Genomic DNA, 21407 nt, shown 5'->3' on the forward strand with positions numbered 1-21407 from the left:
TACACATTGTCCAAAGTGTGGAAGGCACAGTGCTTTTTCAGGTATTTTCCTGGCAGTGGCAAATATGCATGGAAAGCAGAGCTGACCAGAAATGGTGCACTATCTGTTCAGAAACAAGTTTTGAATATTCAGCAAGATTTTTTTTCTTCTTCTTCTTTGCTGCTGTTATAAACTTATTCCTTTAAAAAGTGAGCAAGTCTAAACAATTGCAGCAAAGAAGAGAATTTGATATTTCCAGGCTTTATTTCCAACAAAATATGGAAGTTTTGGGCTGCCCTTGTCTACAGAAAATGCTGTTTAATACTTGAAACTTGATTTTTTTCTAGCCGTCTGTCACTGACTCTGTCTGATAGGGCTTCCAAATTGCATATTTAACTCTGCCATCTCCTCCATTACCGGGCAGTGATCTGCCCTCCCTCACAATTTGTTTTTGTAAGTGCCAGATGTCCATAGTGCTAAGTGAGAGTAGGAGGTGCTTAGCAGTTCTATACCATCAGAACCAAAGGGAGGCTGCAGAGCACTCGGGTATGTCTCTGGCTGGCCAGAAATCCAAATAGGAAAATCTAACTGTAACTGCAAGATGAGATTGCTTGCCTGCTCTTCAAGCAAAAGCTTCTGAGGCTATGTAACAATTTTGCAACTGTTTGCTAAAATGAATGCTAGTGAAAAACCTTTCAGAGGAGTGTTTTATATTGTCTAATTGTGTATATACTGCACTTGTTACCATCTTTTGTACTACCCAATAAACACAGGTTTTGATCTTTCACATGAACCCTGTAAAAACAGGATCTGATCATTGTGTTTTGGAAACAGCTCAAAAATCTTGTGTCAACAACTTAATCTTGGGAAGTAAAGCTAGTTCTCAAGGTATAAAAGATAGTTTGATTGGTGCAAGTTCCAACATTACATAAAAATGACGTGTGAAGGGAGTGTGACCGTAAGAAATTTCAAGGCTGAAGTAGGAAAACTGGTCTAATTCAATATGATATCTCAGCGTCACATCTCAGGACTTGCAGTGTCCTTGCTGGGAGGCAGTTCACTGGCATGTGAAGGACAATCCTTGCAGGGTTCCTCCTGCTGTTGCACAGTCATAGCCTTTCTGCCAGCACTAAGGGACCTTCTGAGGACAAAATAGCAGTCCTTTTCATTCATAAACAGGTTTTTCTTTTCTCTTGTTAGTGGAAAGTTTGTACAGGACAGAGATTATGACTTGGGACCTATACATGCACTTAAAACCAGGAATAATAGACTTATCAGCCAGCTCAAACAGCAGACAGAAGTGTGTCTGCCTCTAGACATACCCTAGATGTTTTGTGTTGAACTCAATGGAATAACAAGGAGACTGTAAATCATATCAGAATACGCTCACAGCTGCCTGCCCTATCCTACCTTGTCTTTCACATCTCCTTCAGTCAGTGGAGAGAAATGGATATGAGCCAGCTCCCATCTGTTTATTAACTCACCAGATCATATGATGAGGGGCTGCATATGGTCCTGATGGGAACGTGTTCCCCCAGTTCCTCCAAGAACAAGGCAGGTTCCTGGGGCATGTATAACTGCATGGTGTCTTCTCCCAGAATCAGCACTATCCTCCTACAAACCTGGAGGCACAATCTTGTGTGGCTGAGGAGGGGTTTCACTGCCTAACTCATCTGGACAGACTGTACGAAGCACAGTAAGTATGCATTTGGTCTTGTATATAGATACTTGTTGCTAGAATTCCCATCTGCTGTGGTCATACAGTTATTATATCTGTAGACATTAAAAATCCTACTTCTGTAGGACTGGTAGTATTGGTCTGAACGTCCTGGCCAAAGGCCAGGTTAGCGTTGTCTAATCACTTGTGATACGAGTCCAAAGTTCACAGATCTCCACCCCAATACTTCCTCATGGGAGAGGGGGGCAAGTGGTGAACATTCAATCAATGCACTGACCTTGCACTTAGTCCAGTGCAAAAAGGCTGCTTTTTTTTCAACATTCAGTAGTTTCTATCTATGTGGGTTTTTTGTTTCCATTGCCTGCTGCTGCTCTGCTATTTCTGTCCTTAGCTTTAGACGGTAGTTCACCATCTTGTTCACTGTCAGGGTAGCTTTCCCTAGACCAGAAGAGCAAGGAACACCTTTATTCAATGCTGGCTTAGAGCCTTAGGAGTCCTGCCTGGAAATCCTGGGAAATGCAAGCCTGGGAGACTTCCCTGCATCCCTGGGGTAGTGTCTCTGGCCTTGGAGACAAGGCTTTAGACAGTGGTTTTTATGCTCCTTGCAACAGATGCAGTAGATGATCGTTGGATACTATAGATAAGATTGTGTGGGCATCTTGAAGAAGCTGTTTTACAGTGTAGTGCTCTCAAGGTCTTCCTTCTCTCTCTGTCTCTAGCTCTCTGTCTCTGTCTGTCTGTCTGTCTCTCAGACTTCTTTGAGGGTGGCAGAGCTCTGGAACAGGCTGCCCAGAGAGGTTGTGGAGTCTCCTACTCTGGAGGTACTCAAAACCTGCCTGGACATGATCCTGTGTGACCTGGTCTAGGTGAACCTGCTTCAGTGGAGGCGTTGGACTAGATGATCTGCAGAGGTTGCTTCCAACCGCTACCATTCTGTGACTCTGTGATTCTGTAATACCAGCCTTGTGCCACATACCTTTTGAAAGCCTCAGGAGCGGGGGCTGTTCAGCTTGGTCTTCCTTCTATGCTTGGTAATCATGAAGTGTAAAAATTTGTGTTGCTGACAAACTGCAGGGTTCAGCAAGGTGCTGGGGGTGTTATGGACCAGTAGTTTTATTCACAGGAAACATTCAAAGCCAATGTGGTTTTAGTAAGAATAGTGGGAAATATATGTCAAAATGCTGACCAGCATTACCCTTTTTCTACATGGAGTTGTCTAGATACTATGCTTTTGGTTCCCTCTATCTATTAAATTCTTGGCCATAAACCTGTCGGTTCTGTATCTTTCAGTTCTGTACCTGTCATATGCTGGAGGCTGGATTATGGAGGCAGTGGGGAGTAAATTACTGCTTGTGCTATTAGAAATGCAAGTAACTGCTCATTTAAAGCAATGTTGCGTTATTGAAAGGAACATCTGCTTTATTGTGTTTGTGATTCAGAGGCTAGTTAGAAGTACTCTGTGCAGATATTTGAGTATTCAGATATATCAAAAATAGACATAAGATATTACCAGGCAGCAAGGATCATCCTATCAGCCTCATCTCAGAGTTGTTCTTCAAGAGGATTTCTTAGCTTCAGAATTTAAATAGAAATATTGGTGAAAGAGGTATGTTGTGTATGCCAGGGCCCTGCAGACACCCACAAGCCTTCATTGCTTTGTGCAGCCTCACCTAGGACCTCCACCTGCATACTTCTTGCCCACGGTCCACAAACCCTCTTCAGCACAGCCCAGACCCCTGCCCCCTTGAAAGCTGCAAGTGGCTCTGCTTCTGACCCAGTCTCCAGTCCTGTTTCTGGCCAAAGCCACCTCACAGGCATGCCTGTGCCTTGCCCTGTGCCTTGCTGCCCTTGCTCACTGGCTGGACTTCTCAGGTGAACCCCAGACCTGCCCTGTGACCATGCATTTGTCTGACAATCAGCACTGTCAGAGGATCTGTCCCTGTCACAATGCCTACCCTGCTCTCCCTGCTTGGTGCTGGGGAGGGACCCTGCCCCACCTGTGCTGGGGCCACCCTTGGCTGATGTCTCACCTCCCCTTGGTGAGCAGCCCTGCTCTTCCTGCTCCTCAACAGGACAGCAGGTAACAAAAAGCATTTCCAGAGGTGTTTTTTTTAAAAACATTTATTATTGACAAATGCCATGTTCGGTATTCCCTTGAAAATACAAATATCAGTACTGTATTGCACACAGTTTACAAAAACCCCAACATCTTCCTGTATTTTTCAGGAAAAACACACTAATCCATACTATGATTTGCTTTTTTTGTTAACTGAGTCGCAACTTCAAGACCAAGAGGTCTGGTTTCTGTGCTTAAGGATAGGATCAGAGGTGTACTTTTAGCAGGCCCCTGGAAAGAAAGAAAAGTAAGCTTTAGTCCTTGTAAGTAAATTTACTAAGTGCTTTAACAGCCTTTTAGTTTTCAGTGAAGCTGTAGCTACAACCTTCCAAGGGCGCTTCAGAATCACAGTACAAGATGAGGATGGGGAGGTGCAGTAGTTGCTGTCTGCATTGCTCTGTGCTTGCTGGCATAGCTCTTGCACAGCCTTTTTTAGTCCCAGCTAGCCATGAGTTTTCAGCTTGTGTGACCACCTAGGTGTGAGTGAACAAACCAGCTACCCTCTCTCTTCTACAGTAAGCAATACAGAGGGGCATGGGGCAGGGATGCCCATACCAGTCCTGTAACTTTGGATGATGCCAGCACGTGCTCTGTAGTGGACGACTAGCTTACACAACAATGTGCCATTCAAAAGGTTTTGGCTGCTATTTCTTGTCCAGCAGGGCAGAACACATGTGTTACTGTGGCAATCGCCCAGTCCAGGTCCTCAGGCCTGGCTTAGTAAAGGGCAAGGCAGCATGCATGTGAAGGGTGTGGGCACTCAGCTGCCAACAAAGAGGAATTTCTGCCTCCAGCATAGCCCTCAAACATTACCTGCCTTTCTCATGGACAGCATATGAGCCAGATCAGCTCCCATGCCTCCAGAAGAAAAGTTCTCTCAAAATGGGCTTCAGACATACTCTGCTTACAGGTATGCTGACTCACACTGACAGCAGACACAGTCAGAACCACTGCTCAGAGCCCCTCATCTCTGCTACTCAGACTGCCAAGGACACAAATCATGGTGCAGCTAAGAAGAGTGAGGCTGCTCCTTCCTAGAGGGAGCTTCTCCTCCTTTTCTGGAGGACAGTACACAGACCTAAGGTAAGATACTGTTATTATCCAGGTGTCCGAGGTGGGCATTTCCAAGTGCAGAAACAGGAGGTTGTCCCAGTCTTGTCAGAGTAACTAAGTTAATCTTCCTTTGGTAGTGTGCCAGTTTCAGCACACAGGATTCTTACAAGGGCAAACAAGTCTGCAGAACCACCCTGTAACAGCCTCTCTCACTTGCGTGAACTTCCCTTTGCAGCTGTTTTCTTATTTGATAGAACTTTTAAAAAGGGTTGCTAAAAAAGTATAACTTAGTTTGCTATGGTTCTGTTGCATTTACAGCAAATGCGATCACTCTCTCTACAAGCTGCCAGTGCAACCATTTCAGTGAGTTTGCTAATTAGCCCGAAGTACCTGACTGAAGCACAGGCTGGAACTGGCCAGACATGCAGATTTCTTCTTGCTTCTGACGCACAATGCGCTGAATGGCTGGGGGGAGGCCACGGGGGTTGCGTGAGAAGATCAGGGAGTAGCCATCATCACAGGAGCCGTCCTCCTTTAGACTGCGGCAGGCATAGGTAATGGCATAGTTATCATAGTCGGTGTCAATCACCCAGTAGTTGTCCCCTGAAACATCAGAACACACATGTTTGTCACAGTGGACAAAACAGAGCAGAGATGGACCTAGTCATCCCACAGGGAGATGCCTTACTTCAGCATGTGGCAGGGTTAGCTTCCCAGAGGATATAAAGTCATCTGCCACATCCAGCTTATTTCCACACTATGAGGTGAAAAACTGGGACAAGCATAAGGCATGTTTTTCCCCATGATGCTTAGTGCATTTTCACCTTTGGTTTCTTAGGCTAAAAGTATTAGGAGGACTAGGGCTTTCCAGGTATTCAATGACAAAAAATTGCTTTATGTTTCTCTCTCAAGCATGGGGTGGCAGGGCATACAGATTAAATTTTGGCCACACAGAGTACATCTCCTATACAAGAAGGCTCATCAAAATATGCCTTCTGTTTTCCAGCCTTGCTTAACTAAGCACATTTTGGTGTGGCTTCTCTGCCATCACTAAGTGAATGTACCTCTTTCTTATGCATTAGCAGGCCAAGTCCTGCCAAACTTCCACAACTGGACTCCCACAGCTATGGGAGACTCAGTCACAAAGTATGGGGTGTGCAGGAAGCATAACTGAGGTTCAGCACGAGCAGTTTCTGCAAGGGGGACTTCAGTTAACAGCTCCATTTTGTTGAGTCCAGCTATGTCTGTCTGAGGAGAACTGCCCCTTGCTGCTAGAGTGCAGATGTGGGTCCACATCGCCTCCCGTTAGCTGTGAGGAGTACAAGGACGACTGACCCTCAGTGTCTTTATCATGCCCACTGTGGGGCCCAGAAAGTATTGCTTCCCTAGGTTCAGCACCCACTTGGCCGTACAAGAGCTACTTTTGTGGCCCATTGCCTCTAAGCTTCATACTCCATGATAGTATATATGGTGTATAGGTGGGGTCTCTGGGAAGTCTCTGGGTCCTGCTGCTTCTGTGGAGGTAAAAAGCACAGCTTGTATAAAACATCCCCCCCCAAAAAAGGACGCTTTGTCTCCATTGGAGCAATCTGAGCTCAACTGGTTTTCCTGCTCGTATACTGAAACACACAAATCTGGGCAGCTGTAAGCTATCGACCAGCACTGGGGGGGCTGGAGAAATTCACTCACCACCGCTGGAGAGGTAGCTGGCCAGACCCTGGTAAGTCATGTACATTTTTGCTGGAGTGGTTGGGTCAGGTACTGTATACTGAGCAGCCATGTCGGCACAGATCACCCAGAACCTGCAACGAGATCCATCAGACTGAAGCTAAAACCCTGTCACATGTGAGCTTCAAATGGGTGTCCCTCACTCAGGACTCAGGCAAGAACCATCCTTTGGTTCAGCCCAAGTGCCTCAGGTATGGGCATGTCCTTTCTTAATGCAAAGTCACTATTTGTCATTAAGTAATCCAAAGCTGTGACATGGCACCATCACCAACAGTGCATTGCTGCTGTCTGGTCCCCTACTCTACTGTTCAACTATGCTGTGACTGAGGCAGTGCCCTGACTCTCCTTCAGCTCAGCAGGGTTTTTACCACCTGTTTCTGTACAAGCAGAGAGCCACCAAGCAAAATAATGGACATGAGCTGACCTGCATTTGGGCTCATTTGCTGTGTCCCTGCATGGAGGCAGGGAGTGGGCTCTTCTCTGTCTAACCCTTTCTAGCTGTACTAGCACAGGGATGTCTGTTACAAGCATGGAGAAAATTACAGCCCCTTTGCTGCTAAAGCTAGTTAAAGAGGTTCATACAGGCTGTGGGAACCCTGTAGGTGCCTGACTAGCCTATCTTCATCATCCATTTCTTTTAATGCCCTTCTCTGGTTGGCCGTCTGTTTGCTTTGAGTACCACCTGTGTGTTAGCATAGTTTGTCAAGCATACCTGGATTTGTGAAATGGTGGAAGGGTCTTCATTCCCTGCCTTGCACAGCCTGCACTTCCCCTTTACCCTGCCATTCAGAAATAAATTCCCAGAAGCCGTGAGACCCCACCAGATTTCTGAAGAGTCCTTTCAGGAATCTTCCCACCTGCAGTGCGTGGCATGCCAGCAAATCTTCATTTGCCCTGCCCCAAAATATCCTAGAGTGCTGTGCTGGTAAGACTGTATTATAAAGTTCATAGCCACCTGCTCTACTCTATTATTCCTGCAGTTAGACGGTTTTTGGTAGTTAATGAACAACAATAGAACCAGTGCTAGCCTACTGGAAGACCCAGATTTTCTTTCCTACACCCGGAAAGCTATTTAATCCCTTTACATGCTGTAATTCCTTATAGTAACCATGATCAACAGGCAAAACTCTTGGCTTCCTTCCATCTGTGTTGAAAGATCTGTGAAGGTAATGCTCACTTACATGCCTGTTCTTCCTTTGAACTTTGCAGTGAAATGAGAACTGTCCTGCCCTTGCAGCCCCACGGGCTTCTCTAGCTCCTCTCACTTGGTTGCAATTCATTTACCTAACCACCCCATCATTCAAGGTTTGACTTTATAATTGACTTTATGCAGTAGTTTTGTGATGGAACCACACCAGAGCCAGGCTAAGAAGTAACCCAGGACTCACAAGTGTCCAACCTCTGGCTTCTGAGATACTAACTTGATTGAGCTTTCCTTTTTGATGAAGAAAACCCAGTCACGTTTTTTGCTCAGGATAGACCACCATCCATGTCCCCCTCCTTTAATACCCCATGGCAGCAGCTAGAGCTGAAAGTCAAGAAAGCTCACCCAAAAAGCTTCACTCGGCCTTTGGAAGAAGCTGTCATTGTGCCATCTTCCTCCACAGTGTATTCAGCAGAGATGTTGTCCTGAAGGAAAAGGCCTTCTGGATCCTTCTTGGCCAGGGCATACCATTTCCCTGCATACTAACATGAAAGACTATTAATATCCAGCTTAATCACCATGGCAAGATTAGCACAAAAGCATTTTATAAACTTGGTGCCCTTCTAACTACCCATTGCCTGGCCTATGGAGAAAGTCTGAGTTTGAGTGGCTATATAGCTCCCAGGTCCAGCTACACCATCTGATGAGCACCTGCCTCTGTGCCAGGAGGAGGGGGGTCTACCATCTCTGCACTTCTGTGTGCATGTACTTGTCATGTGAGACTTCCTGTCACAGTGACCCCACACTGAAAGCTTCTCCCATCCTGAGGTGCCTGCTGGGAGTCAGGCCGATTCTTCTCTCCTCCCTTTCAGGCCTCTGTTTTTCCATGGAAGATGCCATCAACAATACCAAATTGCAGCCACAAAGACCTTAGCAAGCAGGATGGAGACAATTTTGTGTCTGCTGGGCCCTACAGTTGATCTCTGACAATGAAAACGATCTACACAGTGAAGCAGAAAGAGATGACTGTGCACTATGAAGAGGAAAGAATGTGTTGGGGAGACTAGCAGCAGGGAGAAATGAAATGAGATTAAGAGGATGAAAATTTCTTGGAAAAAATGGGTCCCTGAAAATGTGCAGGCAGTGTCTAATAAAATGAAAACAAGATCTGAACAGGTGACTGACAGACAGGAAGGCCCTCAGAAGTTAACATTATTAGTAGAAATATTGAGGAAAGTAGATTTTAGCTGTGTTAAATTTGATTTTTCAGTGAAGCTCATGAGATCTGTTTGGCAAGTTACATGTTTAAGCCTGAAACTGAGTCCATAATTCTCAAATACAGGAGCCTGCAAAAAACTTTGCCTTTTTAAAACTGGGATGTGCCCAAAGCCCTCGCCAGACATGCGTTTGTTTACAGCAAAGCCAATTTTGTATGGAGGTAGTCCTGGCCCCACCCAAGCTGCAGCTGGAAGTGATGTTTACTGAGGGACAGTCAAAACAGGTTTTGGCACACCTGTTTGGCCCTTTCCAACACCAAGTTAGCCCTGATTTCCTTCTCAGAAGCAGGCAGCTTAAGTGCTCTGTTTAAGCAAGAGTCAGTCTGTGTTCAGGACACCCAGCTAGATAAAATTTCAGTTTGCTATGACTCCCAAGAATGGCTAGTGGTGGATGCAAGTGTTTGTATCCTAGGGCGTGTGTTTGGGCTTTCTTTCTGATGGGGATCTAAACTGTTTCATCCATGGGGCTGATCAAAGCTGAGACCTGTACTGAGCTTCAATCTAACAGAAGATGACATCTAACAGATGTCCCTGACCTTCAAGGCCAGTTTTACCATAGTGCTCAGAAGATTAAACAGCAGTGAGAAAAGCAAACTGCAGAAACAGCATCTGAGACAGAGCGTACAAAAGAAGTTAACTTCCTGGTTAGAAAGCCCTTTAGATTAACAGAACCCAGAACCTGGAAAAAAGGTTTAGATATGAAGCTTCTTCACACATAATGTTGAAGTAACCATAATTACCCTTTTTGGATCAAAATTGTCTTTCACAGAGAAAGACTCCACTGCACAGGTCTGAGCTAGGCTATATTCAACAGTGGAGAAGATCGAGGCCAGGAAAACATACTGTGCGTATTTCATTCTGCAAAACAAAAGTGAAGGTGCAATATTATTTCATGCAGTAGATGTGGGTAGCTAGTGCTGTGCCTATATATATATTCCCCTTGTTTTAAAACTAGTTTCTTTCCACACTGAGTAGACTACCAACTCCTCCACTGAGAAACCACTGGGTCATTGTGGTGCCTAAATCCAGCCAAAACTGCGCATCAATGGCAGTTACTTGCAAGAGTATTTTGCTTGCAAATAGTAGTAGTACTGCAATTCATTATATTTTTATATTATAAATCAAGCCAGACTCTGGATAAGGTTGGTAAGAATTAATCTTTTTTTGTTTGGTTCGTTTTGTTTTCATAAGAAGAATAATGTTCTATGAGTTCTAGTAAAGCACTGTAGGTTATAAGGATGTTATTTCTAATTATTTCATAGTGAGAGTCCACTCTGCTTTCAAGTCAGCAAAGCTGTGTTCTTTATGACCATTCTCATCATCGAAAGGCTCTTCCTAGCTGTCTACTCTAATGGCAAAATACATCTTAGTATTGTCTGCCCTCAGACCATTCTGTCTGCAAACATGGCAAATAGTTTCTAGAGGCTTCATCTGCCATTGCAGCACAGCTACAAGGTGCCCATGGCTTTATTTGTCTCCTTGGGTATCCCAGCTCATCTGTATCCCAGCATATTTGTTTCTCACACTTTGGGAAGAGAGCAGCTGCATACACATTTTTGCCACGTATTTGACCCCGAATACCTGTCCTGATGCCAAGACAAAACACGGTTATCTGAAACTTGCCTGCAGCATCCAAGCTGACCTACCACTCCAGAACTTCTAAACACCCAAGCTGCTATTCTGTTCCCAGCTGCTGCCATGCAAGCTTCACTTCCCTGCTGCAAGAGATGCTAATCTGGCCCGCCTTTGCTGAAGAGAGACCTACCTGTTGGGGTACAGACGTTAGAGATGCCTGAGACTACTCTGCTTCAGTCCTTGGGCTGCAGTCAGCAGGAGAGTTTTGTGTCAATTGCCCTCCAGCTGCCTTTAAATAATGAATCTGCAAAGTCACTAATTGGTTATTTTTGCTCGTGTGCCTGAATAAAACGCTTAATCTTGGATAATCCATTATGTAAAAACCAACTCTAATCCTCACACTGGTGGGTCTGACTGCTATACTAATACAAACACAGCTTTTACATAACGGAAAAAGCTGCCCAGAAAGCTAATAAGTCTGCTGATGTGATTGTACCACACCTTTGTCTCATTGAAGTCTTTCTGCTTCTAACACGTGCTAGGAGAATAAGCACAGAGCATTAACCAGAGAAACTCATGGACTATACATACTCATCTGCATAGCACATGTTCATATTTGACACCTTGCATGGGGGAAGATACGTAATGAACTCTCCCAATATCTGCATCATCAGATTAAGTTGATCCTTGAAAGAGTAGGAAGATGTTATGCATTACCTAGGGGGGGGGGGGGGGGGGGGGGCACAGAAATAAAGATTTGCCTTCGTGTTCATGTCAAAATCTGGAATCCTCAGTTCTCCTGTGCACTGAAACATCTTTATACACATTCTTCCCAGCTCATCTTGTCAACATTTCCAGTTATATAAATACTATAGCTCTCTCCTTCCCAAGACATTCTTTATAGAAGTCTTCCATGGCTATGCGATAAAGCACAAAAAGAAGAGAAGGCAGAAATGGCTAGAAAATTTTTGATAGTAAACTGTGCCTGCCATTCTTATAATTTCCCCATGTGCCCAAAGAATTTACCCAATTGTAAACACTGCCCATGTAACTCTTTCTACCCAGGCTCATCTGGGAGATTTAAGACTTCAGACACTCATCTAGGAGTTGCCAGTACTAATAATTACTTCTCCCACTGGGCTGCTGGGTGCTGGGGAGCCTTGGACATACCCACTAAGGATAACTCTATGTCCATAGTGGGGCCACGCCATCACATCCTGCACTCTTGGCTCTTTATAAGTGGCTTTCTTTGGGGAAGGTGGAGCACATTGGGGCTGGCGAGTGTTGTGCACAATGGCTCCTTCTCCCTGGGCATTTTGGGTGGGTTTGTCCAGAGACACCAAGACCTGGAGATGTGGGGAGATGGCACACACCCAGCTGCTATGATAAGGTATTGGCTGCTTTGTATCTTGGGCAATGTGGATCTACCTTGTCCTGCCTGGACCCTTGGCCTGATTTTCTAGAAAGATGCCAAACAGCCATTTGCTGAACTAATCCTTCAGCTCCAGCTGTCTGCTCTCCATATGTACTGTGCTCCAGGGAGAAGCAGTGTCCCTGAAACGATTGCAGAGGGCTGGAAGCCTCCAGCACTGAGTGTGAAGATAACCAGCTCTGTTAATTCGGGCGCAGCTCATTCCTATGGCCTTGTGGACACATTGCGCTGTCTAGCTTTTCTCCCCTGGCACATGCTTGTTGCACTTGCGGCTTCTTCACCAGCAGCATTTACTTCATTTAGAAGTGAAAGGAAATACAACAGAAAACCCATTTAATTTTTTTAAAATGCTTGTCCACTTAAAGAATGACATAAAAAGTAACTTCTGAAACTGTGTTTTGAGGGCTAAATGCCCACTAGATTTTCAAAGGACTTTCCGCTGATGCTGAATCCAAGTGCAGAAGTGTGCTTTTCCACCCTGACATGGGGATTTGAGAGAGAATGAACTGCAGTAGTTTTTGTAAATTAGAAGGACTTCAAAACACTTATCACTTCATCTGTTTCCAACACAACAGATTAGTTTATGTCCATGTGAGGCATAGGTGACACTCGAAGCCATGATTAAGTGACCACTTAATCCCCCGGGGATTAAAGTCATGCTAATAATAGCTAATCACAGCACAAGATTTTGGTTGGTGACCATAACATCTGTCACTGCATTATTTGCTGTTTGGAGCAAGAAGAAAACAAAATCAAACTAATCGTCATTTTCACAGTATTATGGTAGTTTGTGCTGGGCACAGAAAAAAAAGGGATCAAAAAAGGCATCAAAGCATTGAAGGATGTATCTGAGCCTGTTAAATTTGATGTAACATGAAACAAATCTTTTAAAAACAAAGGTGCACTGCAGGGTCTGGCTGTCAAGGAAGATATCCAAGGGCCTGTGGCAGACCTACTCATCAAAACTGGCTATTTTTTTTACAGAAGAGGTGACCTGATCAACTAAAACATATATACTGGACTCAGCATAAGAGTAACTGGTAGTTTTAATGGCCTGCAGTAAAACAGGTATGCAGACGAGATGATTACTCTTATCTGCCCTATCCTATGAAATACAGCAGCAGCAGTTTTGGATTTCCTACCCCTAGCAGCCCCCCTCCTTCTGCCTTATTATCGGAATAAGCGTTGGGTAAACTGCTCTGGGAATTACTGCAATTGCAGTGACGGCTCAGATTTAACAACATGTGCTAGCTCAGCAGCTGATGGCACAGTACGAGATCTCTAAATATCCTCCTGCATCAGGTATTAAGTTCCCTGCTGTCCAGCAGGCAATCAAGTTGTGGGCTTGTTTATCAGGGTGCTGGAGTACAATTACATATAGGTGCATTTTGGGTCACCCTTGACAGCTATTTTAGTGTTTATTGCACCATAAGTCAGGAGGATTTCTTGTTCTAGCTTTAGGTCTAATTTATGCTCTGAGGATGCAGGGCTTCCTTCTGGAGTGTCACACACATGTGCCTGCATTGCTGGAGGACCCACACCCAAGTTCCAGCTCTGCCAAGGGCTGAGAGGACAGCAATAGTCTGCTCTACACCCTCACCAGAGCGGAAGGCAGGAGAAATAAAGTTTCCCATAGTGGCACACCACATGAAGGCCGTTGGCTAAGAGGTTCTTGGTTTCTGTGACTTCTGCTCAGAAACGCTGGTGTTTTCCAGTGAAGAGAGTGATGCAATACAGATGAAGAGGAAATCATTTGAAGTTTGTTCCTCTGTGGTTCAAGGGTAAGGTTCTTGGGTGTGTTACATCATTAGATAAAAAAAAAAATCTTAGATCACTGCCTTATGACTTTCAAGGTGCCATTCAAATACCTCACAGCTTTAAATGACAAACTGAAAGGGACCTTTCCCTTCTGAGGGACGATAGTGTCATTCTTCCTGAAGATATTGACTGACAACAGGTAGAACAGGGGCTCATAACACATCTCAGACACAGATAAGACACACATGTCCCCCCAGTTTGCAAGCGAAAACAGGAGGCTGCTTAAAGTGCAGAGGAGTCGAGAAGCCTTTCAGCAGCTCTGCCATGATAGGCAGCCTGCTCTAGGAGGGGAATGGTTTTCTCAGGGCCATTGTCAGAGCCTTGGCAGCAAAACTAAATTACAGCTTTTTTCCCAAACCCTTCAGCGTCTTGGTGGCTTGGCAGCACAGGGTGAATGCAGAACTGGCTAAAATCTCTCCTGAAGCGGGATTTTAACATACAGGGATCTGCCAGCCAAAGAGACCAATGTGGTTTTGTACCATCTCCTGGTTTCTGCACGACTGTACGGACAACGGTTGCAGCTTGATCTGTAAGCTGTTGGATTTCACTCTGCAAGCCATGACAGGTTCCCTAATGGCGTGTTGCTAATCTGCACTGAAAGACCACCCAGGCTTGAGGCAATGTGATGAGAGACCTTTTTTGGCCATCAAATAAAGAGATGGACATTTGGGTTCTTGTTTTCTACTACTGGGCTGTGTGGGCTGACACAAGCAGGATGCAAGAACAACCACAACATCACAGATGAAGTGCAAAGAGTAAATTTATTCTCATTGCCTCACGATCCGGGGGATCTCTGCAGCAGCACGCGGGCAGATGCACGTAAGTGAGGATGCAGGCACTGTGGAAATCAGTCCTGCTAGAGAGCAAAAAGCTAACAACACTGCTGCTTCTTGCCTGTTATATCAAGGATTTAGCAGGCATATTTTTCCACTGTGGTTTGATCTTTCCCACAGCAGGGCAGGAATTTCAAGTGTGTTTGATAAGGTGCCTCTGAGTCCATCACAGGCCTATGTTATCTGAGCACAGATGTTCTACTTGTGAAGCACACAGAACTAAACAACAATTAGTGTGATATATGCCAGTTTTGACACTTGAGCTGAAAATCCCTTGAGCGTGTTTACAGTCCTCCTCATCAATCTTCTGTTATTTTCCTGCATAGGCATACAGCTGATATATTCTATACACATACCTAGTATTTACTACTGCCAACCTCGTGCATTTGCAGGCATCAGCAAGTTTATTAGTCTTAGTTGCAACATTCATTTAAAGATACAATATTTGCCTTTTCATGTTAACACACCAGCTCCTGGAGAGCAGAGGTCAGCCCTTAGGGCACAGGAAGCCTGCAGAGCCTGCCTTTTCTAAGTGAGCAAGGAGAGTGGCATCTGCAAACACAAAGGGACTTCAGTTGTCTGGGGCTAAGGTCTCTGCACTTGAAGACAGCTGTGGGGTATCTCCACGGACTTATCCTATTCTTCTCCCAGGGGAAGGCAGCAAGAAGGGGGTTGTTCCCTTGAGGCAGCCAGTATCCTCTGCCACATTTTGCAGTGAGGTAATAGACCAGAATTTAATTAATCCCAGGTGTTATGCCCAGGATGCCTTCCAAAGACTATAGGCACAGAGGGTATGTGAATATCCCTGAAGGTGTAAATCATGCGTATAATAGTCTGTTTCCTTTTCTGTTTATGCAACAGAAGCAGCTTAACACCAAAAATGCAGGAGTAAATCTCTAGGTTCTAACTCGTTGCAAAGCACAATGTAATGGCAGAACATATGTCCTCCATTATATATTTCAGATACGAAGTGCTGCCTCCAGATTATTGCTCCAGATTACTTCAATGGGATATTTACAGCTCCTTACATGGTATGCATCTCAAGTTGCTTTACAGAAGTGATACTGCTGGCACAGAACTTAAGTAGTTTTGGATAAGCCAGGATGTCCATGCCAGCCCTGATGGATTTAAAAGCTAAAACCAGAAGCACAAATTACCAAAGCCAGGGGAATCTGTACGTGCCTGCAGCCAAAGGCCATTAGCCAGGCATCTGGCCTTAGTAAGCGTTAGGGGACACCGTTTCCATCTGCAAAAGAAGGTGGAAACAGACTAAGGAGGAAACAGACTAAGGAGGGAAGGTTTAGGTCAGAGAGCCTCTCTGCAGTCCAAAGAGGGGGCAGTTGTGAACGTGAGGCTGATTAGTGAGTCACAGAGCTAGAGAATAAGCCACAGGCTTTCACATACAGCTGCATTTCAGCTTTCCATCTCTGCGTCCTCCGTGGGAGAAAAGGATGGACTTCATTATATTGCTTTGGAAAAGGGAAAAGAACTGTGAGGTTTTTTCTAAGCTACGAAAGACTCTTTTTTTTTTTTTTTTTTCACAGAGGATTTTGTTTGTTTGTTTTATGCTTTAAACAGCTTATTTTCTTTGAAGCTGCAAGACCTGAGATAAAGCCTCCCATAGATAGGAAACTTCACCGTTTTCACCATGGCATGCTTCTTGTCCGCTGAGGGTGTTTACATAGCAAAGAGATTTGTTTTACAGAGGGGCCCAGAGGTTTCAGTGGACTCTAAGGGTCCGAAAGTGTTACCACCTCTGTAAACTCACAACTGGAATACACTTGACTCAAAGATCAAGCTTGCATCCTATTCAGACAGAACAAGAAGCTGGAAACAGTGAAAACTGGTGTTGCCTCAAAGAGATGGTTACTAATACCCATGAAAAATACCATTATTGCAGCAACCTCTGGAGAGAAGGAGGAGGAGACAGACTGCAGGCTACACTAACACTGTCAAAACCTCTGCAGGACTTACTGCATTTCTGTGCCTGCAGCCTTACCACGGAGAGCTATGGACACTCCTGTTACAACCAGTAAAACACCTGTATGATCAACCCTGTTGCTGGTCTCTGGAATACAAGTACTTGCTTCCTCTGCTGAAGCCTTGTACATGTCAATGTTGCACCCCTCTTTACACTGTTCTGCTCTGTGCACTGAGACTACACAGTCTCTCCTAGCTTCTTCTCATGATTTCTCGGCTTGACCTCATCTTACCCATGGTGGCTACACTTGGTCCCACACTTCTAAGTTCCCCAGTTCTTCGTTGTAGTCTGTCCCTTGAGTTAAAGCCAGTTTCTGTTACTGCATCACCGTGCCCAGCACTGTCAGCTTATCCTGGAAAGGCCTATGCCTGAGCCACCTCCATCTTCATTATTTCAGTGTGACATAAGCCTCTTTCTAAATTCACCTGAATATGTATTTTCTGAGTGTCTTCCCAGCCTGCTTTAGTTTTCCTGGAGCAGTTTTGTTGAGAATCACTCAGCCTCACCTGTTCCTATGTAAGTACCCAAAATCAAACTCTGAAATACTCCCTGTGGGACCCTTCCAGCCTTTATTTCCCCCTACCCAACAGCCCCTCTGGCTTGCAGAAATACTTCTGTCCCTTGGATCTTCCCTGATGAGAGGCCCAAGAATTTTCCTCAATAACTAATTCAAGAAGTGTGTCTGGGCATTTTTGGCTGGTTTTTGCCCCATGGCCCTCCTGGCTCATCCCACTCTTTTTAATCACTGTACTCTCGATGTACTCCATATTCCTTCCCAGGTTTCAGTCCTTGGCTGTTTCAACAGCTTTTTGTGGACTTGATAACCGTTTTCTTCTTCCTCATTACTCTATAATCTCTTCTGCTCTTTCTTTACTCTTGAGCTTAGAGTCAGTTTCTCTATTCCACTTCTTTTGTGGTAAATAATCCTATTCTCCACCTTTTTTTTTTTTTCCCCATTGTGGCCATGTTTCCCACAAATCACTTCAGTCATCTGGGATACTGCCTTCTTGTTCTGCAGACATCTGCAAGCCTTTTCTTAGAGCCTCTTCTCTCATCTTCATCATTTCCCTCCGACACTGCATGAGCAAACCTGCTTCTGGCTAGATCTGAGCACCTATGTAGTGTTCTTAGTGTTCCTTATTAAAATTTCATGTGTCCTACCATTGTACTTCATTCCATGCACAGAATATTTGGGGAAGATGGTTACACAAGGAGTGTGCATGGTAGACTTTCGGAAGAGTCTAACAATCTCTTTTGTTCTTCAGTTTCACAGGACATTTGACCTGCTAAGTAATCTTATTATTGAAGGTTCAGTGATTTGTGCTAGGAGCTTTGGATACAATCTGTCAATTGAAAGATAATAAACTCATGTAATCTTATTGCAGAAATTGCTATTGCTACAGTATGGTAATGATTTTTTAACTGAGCCACCTCTCCATAAAATTAAGAGGAAGAGAATCTGTGCATGTTTACAACATATACAATGAGGATAAAAAAAAGAAGGCACACCACCATGCCAGGTCTGGTGGACTTACACAAAGCTCAGGTACATTTCCAGTCTTCTGACATGGCAAAGATACCTTTTCTCATAGATGTCTTTCAAAAAACAACAGCCAGACTTGCCAAATCCCAAATTGACTTATGTGCTAGAGTGCAAGGGGAGGGCTGACACTTTCAGAAACTGAGGACTCATCCTGGAACACTGGGTAGTGCAGGGTATGGCCTCTTAACACACTACCATTCCCTTGAGTGAAGTACCTCCAGTATAGCAGGTGCTCTTATACCTGCTTTAAACACCAGGCAGTTATCAAAAAAAAACCCACTAAAATGATCCTGGCATTTATTTTAAAAGTTTGCAAGATTCTGCATTTAGGGAGAAGGTTTGTTTGGGTTTTATTTCAGAAATAAAATAAACCAGTTAACTGAGAACTAGCACGATATTACCTGAAGAGGCACTTTCTGTATCTTATCAATTTATGGAGCTCAAAAGCATTTTGGCAAGCTAATCCAGCATGCTTATTATTTGTTGCTTACTCAGAACACAGTGCTATCTAAAGTAAAAATTTGTATTTATGTATGTATCCATAGCACCACCTCCTTTCTGCAAGAATCATTCAGATTCTCCTACTGTTTCCTGCCATTCACCAGTGTAATACTTAAATTAGTATGCTAATTTAAAGTAATTCTCCAAAAGAATTAATAAGGGGAGGGCTGATGTTACCTGGTCATGCCAAGAAGAAGCCAACATTCTAGCCAAAATGCAAGCAAAATTTTCTGAGGGGTGTCCAGGTACTAGTTTTGGCTCTGAAACACATTGCTCACCCTTTGCAACCGTACTGGCAGTAGCACACTTTCCCCTGTCCACACTAGTGCATGGAATTTATACTTCATTATAAACGTTTAATGACCCTGCTACAATTAAGATATCACTGCTCCAGGCAACAAGAAAATAGAGCTCCTGCATAACCAGCTACTGCTCAAGCTGCACTTTGTACAGACCTAGGATCATTACTAAGCCATGCTCCTGTGCTCCACTGCTGTGTTTCTGTGTGGCAGCCAGATCGCGTTAAAGCAAGTACGCAGCTCAGGCTGTGCTCATGCACACGCCCCAGCTGATACATGTCCATGTTGCTGTCATCCTGAACCTCTGTCGGGCTCCTGCCAGCCAGCGGCAAGACTTGGCACTTGCCCAGGCTGGGCTGTGGGAAGTTCCAGATACCTGTTTCTCCAGCCCCTGAGGTCCCTCTGAAGGGCAGCCCTGCCCTCAGCTCCCCCAGTTTGGTACCATCCCCAGACTTGCCCAAGTAGCCTCCACCCAACTCCAACCACCTTGTCCATGGGTGCCTGCAGGCAGGCTGCAGCAGTTTCCCACCCACTGGTGGCTCTGCTAGCTGGGGCCACAGATGGAAATGGGGCCCTGGCAGTTCCTGGTGTAGGGGGCGAGAGCCCAGGTGGTAGGGTCATGCTGTGGTGCCATCTAAAAGTTCCCAGCCGGCCACAGAAGGGAAGGAAAGGCAATGGGAGGGTGCTGGGCAAGAGCCCTCCATGTGGCAAGAGACAATCTGTGTGCAGCTGGAAGGAGAGGGCCAGACTTCAGGGAGAGAAGAAGACTCTGGCCCAGGAAGGATGAGAGACACAGCTCTGATGCTCACTGGGCTCCCATGGCTCCAGGCAGGAAAGCTTATTCTTGAATACAAGCAGGTGGCATGAGAATATTACTTGGTAAATCAGATAAGCTGCAATCTTATTATGCCAATGGATGAGTGGGCCAGAAAGGTTTGAGTGTAGCTGTCAATACAGCATCCTGTAAGGATAATGTCTAATCAAATTAGTCACTTGCAGGTCCCCTCCATACAGCATTTTGGTTAGGAGGAAAACAGATGCAAAAGCATCTTCAGACCTAACATCCCCAACACTTGTCATCACCCCTTCTGCTTTGCATGTGGTATCTGCACCATCTGCTTTGGACACAGTACCATAAATGGCTCTAACAGTAGTGCCTCTGTTTTGCACCACATCAGATGGTTGAATTTTACTTCACAATTGGAGGTTTTAGTAGTGTCCATCCTAGGACTGGGGAGAGACTGTGATATTAGTTGTTGGGAGGGGAGGAATTTTATTCCCAGAGACTCCAGCTGATTTTCTCAACCACCAGCTAAGCCTTCAGGGCAGATTAAGCATTTGAGGTTTCCATTTGAAGCACTGTTTAAAGGACATACACCAACACCCACAAGGCAGACATCTTATGCCAACTCTGCAATTCAGTTTTAAAGCTATTAAAAACAAATGTGTAACCACACATGCTTAGATATTATTAGGCTGTGTGACAGCCTAGTGCAAGTTTCCTGAAATAGCAATCTCATCCTCCTCTGATATCCTGCATTGTCTGCTTAAGTCCAATCAAACAGCATTATCCTGCTGCAAGCTTAGAATATATCCACCTCAGTTATCATTGGTATGCCAGCAACAGCTTTAATGTTGCGACCTGTTTCCCCAAAGGCCTGGGGAACATCTGCAGCCTTTGCACCACAGCTTAAGTTCTGAGTATGTCAGCCCGCCGCCCTTCTCTAAGGGGTGTGCTTTGGCACTGCTAGCTCCCCGTGCACAGATGATTTAGGTTTCTACCCACCATTGCTATGTGGTTTCAATTGCACCCTGGCTTGGTGTAACCAATATTGCCTCAGTTTCTCCACTTCTGCAGCTATAAAGTTCGGTATTTTAGGACCTTTATTCTTTCCCCTTGTTAAGGGGAAATCTTCATGTTGTTTCAAATGCTGTGTGCAGAGGAAGGAATTGAGCTTGGACCTTTCATATTTTGATCCTGGAGTGTCACTATAGGACACTGCTTGTATTTCTTGCAAATGTTTCAAAACAAAAACATTTATCTTGAACTGAACAGAATGTTTCATACTAAACAAAGTGCAAATATCTGGGACTTTTGGATCCAAACAAGTGCCAACTTCGATTTAATATGAATAGTTCATCCATTTGCAGTTTTTCAGCTTCCAAACCACAACCCAAAGGCACATACAACGACTATCATACACCCTAATACAGCCATCAAAACTATTTATGTCAGCTTATACACAAAGAGTGAAGGCATACTGCCTGGAGAACACCATATGTTACCAAGCCCAAAGGACCTTCTGTTCAGACATAGGGTGTCCTGAGTACATCCTCCGACTCTATAGCTCTGTGCTGTGACATCCATTTCACACACAGCCTGATTCCTGGGCATTGAAATAATTCAGAGAAGTGGCTATGATCTCACAGGAGACCTTTTCTCCTTCCAC

General features: G+C 44.7%; 1 protein-coding gene across 1 annotated transcript; it reads right to left on the minus strand.

Annotated features, from left to right (window-relative positions):
* Positions 1 to 1988: 1988 nt before the first annotated feature.
* LOC104350880 (purpurin) lies at positions 1989 to 9832 on the minus strand. Its single transcript, XM_086480100.1, has 5 exons — positions 9716 to 9832; positions 8104 to 8240; positions 6516 to 6628; positions 5217 to 5429; positions 1989 to 2095 (listed from the first exon to the last, which is right to left on the minus strand). The coding sequence occupies exons 1-5, from the start codon at positions 9830 to 9832 to the stop codon at positions 1989 to 1991; spliced, it is 687 nt and encodes a 228-aa protein (XP_086336226.1).
* Positions 9833 to 21407: the final 11575 nt, after the last annotated feature.

The sequence above is a fragment of the Leptosomus discolor genome, chromosome Z (assembly GCF_034619465.1).
Source record: "Leptosomus discolor isolate bLepDis1 chromosome Z, bLepDis1.hap2, whole genome shotgun sequence".
In the NCBI taxonomy this organism is placed as follows: Eukaryota; Metazoa; Chordata; class Aves; order Leptosomiformes; family Leptosomidae; genus Leptosomus; species Leptosomus discolor.